This window comes from Phalacrocorax aristotelis, chromosome 1, assembly GCF_949628215.1.
Source record: "Phalacrocorax aristotelis chromosome 1, bGulAri2.1, whole genome shotgun sequence".
Lineage (NCBI taxonomy): Eukaryota > Metazoa > Chordata > Aves > Suliformes > Phalacrocoracidae > Phalacrocorax > Phalacrocorax aristotelis.
In genome coordinates, this window is record NC_134276.1 from 218545113 (window position 1) to 218553879 (window position 8767).

At 68.4% G+C, this 8767-nt stretch overlaps 2 protein-coding genes across 2 annotated transcripts; one reads left to right on the forward strand and one right to left on the reverse strand.

The window, feature by feature from the left end:
- Positions 1 to 681: 681 nt before the first annotated feature.
- LOC142057823 (C-type lectin Cal-like) lies at positions 682 to 5786 on the forward strand. The gene is made up of 6 exons (XM_075094638.1): positions 682 to 1149; positions 3528 to 3605; positions 4142 to 4272; positions 4541 to 4678; positions 5072 to 5186; positions 5601 to 5786. The coding sequence occupies exons 1-6, from the start codon at positions 1110 to 1112 to the stop codon at positions 5666 to 5668; spliced, it is 570 nt and encodes a 189-aa protein (XP_074950739.1). The 5' UTR covers positions 682 to 1109; the 3' UTR covers positions 5669 to 5786.
- Positions 5787 to 7174: 1388 nt separating this feature from the next.
- Positions 7175 to 8534, reverse strand: LOC142057865 (rheacalcin-1-like). The gene is made up of 5 exons (XM_075094766.1): positions 8468 to 8534; positions 8046 to 8140; positions 7822 to 7965; positions 7481 to 7586; positions 7175 to 7368 (listed from the first exon to the last, which is right to left on the reverse strand). Exons 1-5 carry the CDS (start codon positions 8532 to 8534, stop codon positions 7301 to 7303), a joined length of 480 nt encoding a protein of 159 aa, XP_074950867.1. The 3' UTR covers positions 7175 to 7300.
- Between the last annotated feature and the right edge of the window lie 233 nt (positions 8535 to 8767).

Sequence of the window (8767 nt, forward strand, 5' to 3'; positions counted from 1 at the left end):
TGGGCAAGCATGGCCAGTCTCAAGGGGAGGTGATGGAGGCGATAAACGTGTGGGGTGTTGGCGGGGAGGGGCGGATGCTGATTTCAGTTGCGATGATGGTCCTTTGTGTGTCCCCCCTTGGCCAAGTCACTGCCTGAGCCCCACACGGCCACTCGCTCTCTCCCCCTCGGTGGGATGGGGGAGAGAGTCAGAAGGGTAAAAGTGAGAAAACTCATGGCTTGTGCTAAAGACGGTTTAAGAGGGAAAGCAAAAGCTGCACACAAGCAAAGCGAAACAAGGAATTCATTCATCCTCCCCACGGGCAGGCGGGCGCTCAGCCATCTCCAGGAAAGTGGGGCTCCAGCACGCGTAACGGTGACTTGGGAAGACAAACGGCATCACGCCAAACACGCCAAACATTCCCCCTCTTCCTCCTGTTGAACACTGCCTGCAGCGCTTCTCTCTGATCGGGCCCTGCATCCTCGTGGGTCAACTGGTGGGACCTCGTGGGAGTCACGGCAGCAGTGCTGGGCTTGGCGTGGGCACAGGTCTCACCTCACGCAGAGAGACCCGCCAGGGACATTGTGGTCTCACCCCTGGTGACCCCCAGAATCGCTGTGCTTCCCACTCCTGGTGACCCCAGGGACAGTGTGCTTCCCACTCCTGGTGACCCCCAGAATCACTGTGCTTCCCACTCCTGGTGACCCCAGGGACGCTGTGCTTCCCACTCCTGGTGACCCCCAGAATCGCTGTGCTTCCCACTGCTGGTGACCCCAGGGACGCTGTGGTCTCACTCCTGGTGACCCCCGGGATCCTGGTGCCCCACAGGTGTCCGTAGGGGCAGTGTGGGAGCAGCCAGGCAGCCGAGCTGGTCTCACTGGGAGCGCTGGGGGCGCCGGACGCCCTCGTTAAGGGCAGAGCAGAGAAGCTGCGATAATGAACCCACAAAGCAGAAGTGTCCCGGCTGCTCCAGGAAGGCTGTTATGCCCCGCGCCCGCCCCGCACCACAGCCATAAAAGCAGCGTGCGCCCGACCCAAGGAGCTCCCGCCAGCACAGCCGTCGCCCCCACAGGCAGGGGGACCCTGGGGGACCAGGCTGCCCCCGGGACGCAGGTCACCCACCCAGAGACATGTCAGCCACCGGCCAGCCCCGCTCCCAGGAGCTGTCTGGTGAGTGCCTTCTCGCTAACACCTCCCACAGCGTGTTCGCGGGCGATGCCAGCAAATACTCCCAAGAATATTCCTGCTTTGCGAGTGGCGTGCGGTGACGGGGACGTGCAGGAGCCAGCGGCCTCCTGCCCTGTGCTATGGGGTGCCACGAATGTCATGAGCCTCACGCACCCACGCCGGGGCTCACCCTATAGGGGTGGCATTACAGGTGCCTGGCCGTGGGGCTCAGCACCCAGCCAGGGGGTCCAGCACCCAGCCAGGGGGTCCAGCACCCATCCAGGGGGTCCAACACCCAGTCAGGGGTCCAGCACACAGTCAGGGGTCCAGCACCCAGTCAGGGGTCCAGCATCCAGCCAGGGGGTCCAGCACCCAGCCAGGGGGTCCAGCACCCGGTCAGGGGGTCCAGCACCCGGTCAGGGTGTCCAGCACCCAGCCAGGGGTCCAGCACCCAGTCAGGGGTCCAGCACCCAGCCAGGGGGTCCAGCACCCGGCTGGTGTCTGGCTGTGAGAGGGGCTGGGTGGGGGTGGGCAGAGCCCCATCACTCCCCATTTGCCCGTGCGGGCCAGAGAGGATGAATGACCTTCGCAGGGAGGTGGAGACCCCGGAGGCAGGGAGGGCAGTGGGGTGAAGGTAGCACGGCCACCCTTGGCACCCCCGCCTGCCGTGCCCGTCCTTGCAGAGCCCTGCAGTGGGATGGGGACACCTGCATCCTCCCACCCCTCTCCCTACGAGCCCTCTCCCCCATGGCCACGGCGCTGCTGTGGTCACATCGAACCTGCTCCGTCCCTGTCTCCGCTCCCAGGAAGGCTGCACCGTAGAGCCAGACTGGTTGGGGTTGAGGGACCTTCAGAGACCGTCCAGGCCACCCCCTGCCATGGGCAGGGACATCTCCCACTCGATCCCGTTGCCCAAAGCCCCAAAGCCCAAAGCCCAAAGCCCCAGATCCCAAAGCCCGACCTTGAACCCTTCCAGGGACGGGGCATCCACAGCTTCTCTGGACAGCCTGTTCCACAGCCTCACCACCCTCAGCCTAAATCCTTCCCTCCCTCTGTCCAGCCTAAACCTGCCCTCTGGGGTGGGTCACGGCAGGACCCCAGACACCTTCACCAGTGCATGGGCGGCGGCGGCAGCTCGAGCCCATCCCCAGCACGTCCCCGCTTCCAGGGAACTGGAGCTGCTGCTGCCCTTGGGTGGCTGCAAAGCCCGCAAGCGGCATTTGCCCGCTGGGCTCCTGGGTGACCATCAGCCACGCTCAGAGGTACCCGGAACGTGGCTGTGACCTGTCCCCAGGGCGACCGCCGCCCTCAGTCCTGGGATGGATCCGGGCACCCCCTGCCCTCTGTCCTGGGATGGATCTGGGCACCCCCTGCCCTCTGTCCTGGGATGGATCCGGGTAACCCCTGCCCTCTGTCCTGGGATGGATCCAGGCACCCCCTGCCCTCTGTCCTGGGATGGATCCGGGCAAACCCTGCCCTCTGTCCTGGGATGGATCCGGGTAACCCCTGCCCTCTGTCCTGGGATGGATCTGGACACCCCCTGCCCTCTTTCCTGGGTTGGATCCGGGCACCCCCTGCCCTCTGTCCTGGGATGGATCCGGGCACCCCCTGCCCTCTGTCCTGGGATGGATCTGGGCACCCCCTGCCCTCAGTCCTGGGATGGATCCAGGCACCCCTTACTCTCTGTCCTGGGATGGATCTGGCCGCCCCCTGCCTCTGTCCTGGGATGGATCCGGGCACTCCCTGCCCTCTGTCCTGGGATGGATCCGGGCACCCCCTGCCCTCAGTCCTGGGATGGATCCGGGCACCCCCTGCCCTCTGTCCTGGGATGGATCCGGGCAAACCCTGCCCTCTGTCCTGGGATGGATCCGGGCACCCCCTGCCCTCTTTCCTGGGTTGGATCCGGGCACCCCCTGCCCTCTTTCCTGGGATGGATCCGGGCACCCCCTGCCCTCTGTCCTGGGATGGATCTGGGCACCCCCTGCCCTCAGTCCTGGGATGGATCCGGGCACCCCCTGCCCTCAGTCCTGGGATGGATTCGGGCACCCCTTACTCTCTGTCCTGGGATGGATCCGGGCACCCCCTGCCCTCTGTCCTGGGATGGATCCAGGCACCCCCTGCCCTCAGTCCTGGGAGGGATCTGGCCGCCCCCTTCCCGTTGCCTGGGATGGATCCGGGCACCCCCTGCCCTCTGTCCTGGGATGGATCCGGGCACCCCCTGCCTCTATCCTAGTGGGTCTGTGGTGTGAGGGAGCCCGCTGAGCCCTATTGCCCAGCTGGGCAGGTACCCCCCGAGCAGCCCTGGCATCCTGACCCCCAGCTGCTTCTCCCCATGCTGGTCCCCCCCACCGCTCACGGCCCTTCCTCTGCTCTCTCTGCAGCAGAAGAGATGAGTGTGGGGCCCAGGCTCACTGCCCCCCGCCTGCTCGGCTGCCTGCTCCTCCTGGCCTTCCTGGGAGGTGATTCCCTGCCTGGACCATGGGCCCTCACGGGACACGGGTGCAGTTCCCCCGCGCCAGGCAGCAGCGCCTGATCCCGCACGCCCTGATCCCCAATCCTGGATCCCTGATCCCAATTCCTGCTCCCTCGTCCTTGATCCATGATTCCCAAGCCATCATCCCCAATCTCTCATCACGGATCCCTGATTACCAAGCCTTGATGCCCAATCCCCACTCCCCATCCCCATTCTGTGGCAGCCCCCTTCCAGTGGGACCCCTCCCCACACCCTGCTCCGGGCACCCCAATTGCTGGGTGCGTGGCAGAGCCTGGGGGGTTGTCCCTGGGGTGGTTGTCCCTGGGTGGGGGTGTTGCTGGGTGGGGGAGTGTCCCCGGGTGGGGGTACTGCTGGGTGGGTCTTGGGGGGCTGGTGCCCATCTGGCCCCACACCTGCAGCAGACATCCTGGCTCCCTCCCCGGCGGTGGGGGGCACGGGCCGTGGGGCAGCGGTGGGTGCCCCCTCCCGTGGGACAGCAGAGGCTCTGCCTGCGTTTTGAAGGTGCCCTCGCCAGCCCCCCCAGCCCTGCCCTGGAGAGGATGCCGGCAGCCAGCTGCCCCCCGACCTGGCTTTACTACCGGGGGTTCTGCTACGGGTACTTCACCGAGAGGAGGACCTGGGCTGAGGCTGAGGTGGGTGCTGGCACCACCGGGGGGTGCTGGGGGGGTCCCCGGGGAGGGACGGCAGGCGGGGAGTGGGGGCATCGCCCTGGCCAGAAGCAGGACCCCAGCAGAGGGGGTCTGCCGCAGGGGCAGGGCTCTCCTCTACGCAGACATGTGGCAGGGTCGGGGGCTCTGCTGCTCTCCCCCACCCCCGGGCTTTCTGCGCGGGGGTGCCCGGCACCCAGTGCCTGGTGGCTGCAGGTGCTGGGTGCTGAGCCGCCCGCCTGTGCCCCCCCAGACCGAGTGCAGGCGGTACGGCCCCAAGGGACGGCTGGCCTCCATCCACAGCCTGGGGGCCAGCAGGGTCTTTGCCCGCTACATCATCAGCCAGAGGGATAGGGACAACACCTGGATCGGGCTGCGGGACGAGGAGCACGTGAGTGTCAGGGGGCTGCGCCTCTGCCCGTCGGCTGCCCCAGCCCCCCACCCTGGGCACCCACTGACCCCCTGCCCTGGGCACCAACTGATTTCTCTCCCCCAACCCAGGCACCCTCTGACCCCCTGCCCTGGGTACAAACTGACCCCTGTCCCCTACCCAGGCACTCGCTGATCCCTGTCCCCCACCCCAGGCACACACTGAGCCCCTGGCCTGGGCACCAAATGATCCTTGTCCCCCACCCCAGGCACCCACTGACCCTGTCCCCTGCTCTGGGCACCCACTGCCCCTGCCCCAGGCACCCACCGACCCCAGCCCCCCAACCCAGCCCCCCGCTGACCCCCGGCCCCTGCCATGGGAGCCCACTGACCTTCATTCCCCCGGCACCCACAGTCCAGGCAGTGGAAGTGGTCCGATAACTCCGTCTTCAACTACAAGCGCTGGGCCCCGGGGCAGCCCAACAACCGGTGGAACAGGGAGGACTGTGTGGTGCTGGAATGGTCCTCAGGTGAGCCGGGTCCTGGGGGTTGGGGGGGCTGGCATGGCCATGCCACATGACCGGGACCCCCAGCCGCTGCAGGAGAGTTGGGGTGTCAGGGGGTGAAGGAGGGTGATGGAGAGGAGGCGTGATGGAGGTAGGGGTGAGGGAGATGATGGAGGTGGGTGGTGATGGAGATGAAAGGGGTGATGAAGGTACGGGTGAAGGAGGGGAGATGGAGATAAAAGGGGAGATGGAGGTGAGGGTGATGGAGGCGGAGGGTGAGGGAAGTGATGGAAGTGGGGGTGATGGAGGTGGGGGGTGATGGAAGTGGGGGTGAGGGAGGTGGTGGAGATGGGTGTGATGGAGGTGGGGGTGATGGAGGTAAAAGGGGGTGTGCTAGGGGGTGGCAGGGCTCTGGGTGACTCACTGCCCCCCACCCAGGTTTCGAGTTATGGCATGACTACCCCTGCTCCAGCAGGTTCCCCTTCCTGTGCCAGCACGAGCTCTGAGGGGCAGCTCTTCCCCTTGCGGTGTGGAGATGCCCCCACACCTCCTGCCCTGCCGCCCCCGCGCCCCTCCCTGCCCACTGCCCAGCTGGGACCCCGGCGGGCAATAAACTTTGGCTTGAGCACCCAGCACCCACCTGTGCCTGTCGTCCTTCCCCCACATGCGTGGGCACAGGCAGTGCCACCGCCAAGGCGCTCACGGCCCAGGGAGCCGGTGCCCGGCCCCACGCCGGGGACACCTCCTTCTTTGGGGACACTCCTGTTGGGGACATGTCCTGCTGGGGACATGTCCTGCCTTGGGGACACCCCCTGCCTTGGGGACATGTCCTGATGGGGACACCTCCTGTTGGGGACACCCCCTCCCCTGGGGACATGTCCTGATGAGGATACCTCCTGTTGGGGACACCCCCTGCCCGGGGGTCACCTCCTGCCCTGGGGACACCCCCTGCCCTGGGGACATCCCCTGTCCCGGAGACACCCCCCGCCCCACGGCGCCAGCGCACCCTGGGGGAACCGTCCGGCCCTCGCTTATTTTGATTGTAAAATGGAGAAAAATGTGTAGAAAACCGGGGGGGGCCGGGGGGGGGCGGGAGCTGGGGGCAACAGGGTCCCTCCTGCAGGTTTGGATCCCCCTGCGTGGACCGCCAGGCACGCACCCACGGGAATGCCCCCTCCTCCCCCCACGCCGCTCCGCGTGGGAGCCAGCGGGTCCGGCCCGGGGTTAGGGGGCAGGGGCGGGGGGGCGCAGGGACAGGGAGGCCCTGCTCTGCCCCCACACTTTGCCCCTTTGCCCCGTCCAGCTCCGTGGGGAGGTCGGGGAACGCGCGGGGCTGCCCGGCCGCCGTCCCGCGTGGGTGCCACAGGGGGGGCCGTCGTGCCCTGCCAGGGCCGGTACCACGGGCACGGCGGAGGAACACGCGTGGGCACGGGTGCCTTGGCGCACTTTATTGTCGGGGGACGCCCGCGGCGGCGGAGCTGTTGGGGTCTGGAGGCAACCATGGGCGCGGGGTGTGAGGGTGCGGGCTGTGAGGATGCACGGTGCAACGGGTTTTGGGGGTGCGGGGTTTTGGGAGCACGGGGTTTGGGGGTGCGGGCTGTGAGGTTGCACGGTGCAAAGGGGTTTTGGGGGTGCGGGGTTTTGGGGGCGCGGGGTTTGGGAGTGCGGGCTGTGAGGTTGCACGGTGCAAAGGGGTTTTGGGGGTGCGGGGTTTTGGGAGCGCGGGGTGTGAGGGTGCGGGCTGTGAGGATGCACAGTGCAACAGGTTTTGGGGGTGCGGGGTTTTGGGGGCGCGGGGTTTGGGGGTGCGGGCTGTGAGGTTGCACGGTGCAAAGGGGTTTTGGGGGTGCGGGGTTTTGGGAGCGCGGGGTTTGGGGGTGCGGGCTGTGAGGATGCACAGTGCAACGGGTTTTGGGGGTGCGGGGTTTTGGGGGCGCGGGGTTTCGGGGTGCGGGCTGTGAGGATGCACGGTGCAACGGGTTTTAGGGGTGTGGGGTTTGGGCGTGCGGGCTGTGAGGTTGCACGGTGCAACGGCGTTTGGGGGTGCGGGTTGCCGGAGTTGGGGTTTGACGCGGGGGGACGCGGTGTGTGGGGTGTAGGGCGCAGTCGGGGGGGCGCGGCTGCCTCGCAGGCCCCTCCTAGGCTGCGTATTTGCAGATGAAGGGTTTCCTCTCGCCGCAGGACTCGTCCTCCCAGGACAGGAAACCTGCGGAGGAAGAGGAGCGAGCGCTGGGGGGGCCGGGGAACCCTCCCCGCCGCCCCCCGCCGCCCAGCCCGCCCCCGGGGGCTCCGGCCCCGACCCCCCAACCCCTTCTCACCCGTGGAATCCTCCAGCGAGGCGCAGCGCAGCCCCCCGGGGGAATCATCCCCCTCCCAGGCCGAGTAGTGCTGCTCGGACCCGTCCACCCACGTCCACGCCTGGCCCTGGCGCCCCGCGACGGGCAGGAGGCAAAGGCAGCGTCAGGCAGCGGCCGGGGGGGCGCGGGGGGGCGCGGGGCTGGGGCTGGGGCTGGGGCGGGGGCGCGGGCAGGGGCGTCTCTCCGGCCGGGCTGCCCGGGCACGCGTGGGGAGGGTGCGGGGCGGGGTGACACTCCCCCCCCCCCGGGGGCCGCGGGGGGCACGGGGGGTGCAGGCAGCGCCGCAGGCAGGAGACCCTCACCCGGTGGTAGAGGCCGATCCAGACGTTCTCCTCCTCCTCCTCCCGGCGCTGGCGCTGGGCGATGAAGGCGGCGAGGGCGCGGTGCTCCTCGGGGGTGTGCAGCGAGGCCAGGTGGCACCCCCCGCGGGCGGCCCTGCACCAAGCCTGGCAGGGACAGGCAGGTGGGTGGGGGCCTGCCTGCACCGCGGGGGGCCGGCCCGGGCACCCCTCGCCCCAGCACCTACCTCTGCCTTCCTCCAGGTGAGCTCCTGGCCGAAGTACCCGTAGCAGTGGTCCCTGAAGTCCAGCCAGCCCCGGGGACATTTGCTCGCCTGCACCCCTGCTCAGGGGGGGTGGGTGGTGTCAGGGCCTTCACCCCCATCCCACCTCCCAGCACCTGGCTGCAGCCAGGACCCGGTGGGCGGCAGCCCCCGGGGGGGCTCAAGGCCTCCCCAGCTTCTGTCTGGGGGGGCTGCTTCCCGGCCCCATATTTCGGGGTCCCCCCAGCGCCCACCCCTGCCCGGGGGGAGCACTGCCCATCCCCGGCCATGCAGGTAGCTGCGGGGGTGCAGGGCAGGCAGCAAGGCATGGGGGTGCCTGGGGTGTGGGTAACGTGGGCGAAGGGCAGGGGCAGGGAGTGGGGGAAGAGCAGGGTGCAGGGGCTCACCTTGCAGCGAGGGGTGCAGGGCCAGGCAGCCGAGCAGGCAGAACCCCAGGAAAGCAGCTTGTCCCATCCTCTCCCTTCCCTGCAAAGAGAGAGGTGGCGTGGGGCTGGCCCGGGCACCCACCGCCTGCCCCAGCACCCACCACCCAGCACCGCACCACCTGCCCCTGGATCCACGGCCTGCCCCAGCACTCATCCCCCAGCACCCACCCTGGCATCCACCGCCTGCCCCAGAACCCACCACCCAGCACCCACCACCTGCCCCAGGACCCACTGCCTGCCCCAGCACCCACCACCCCATCA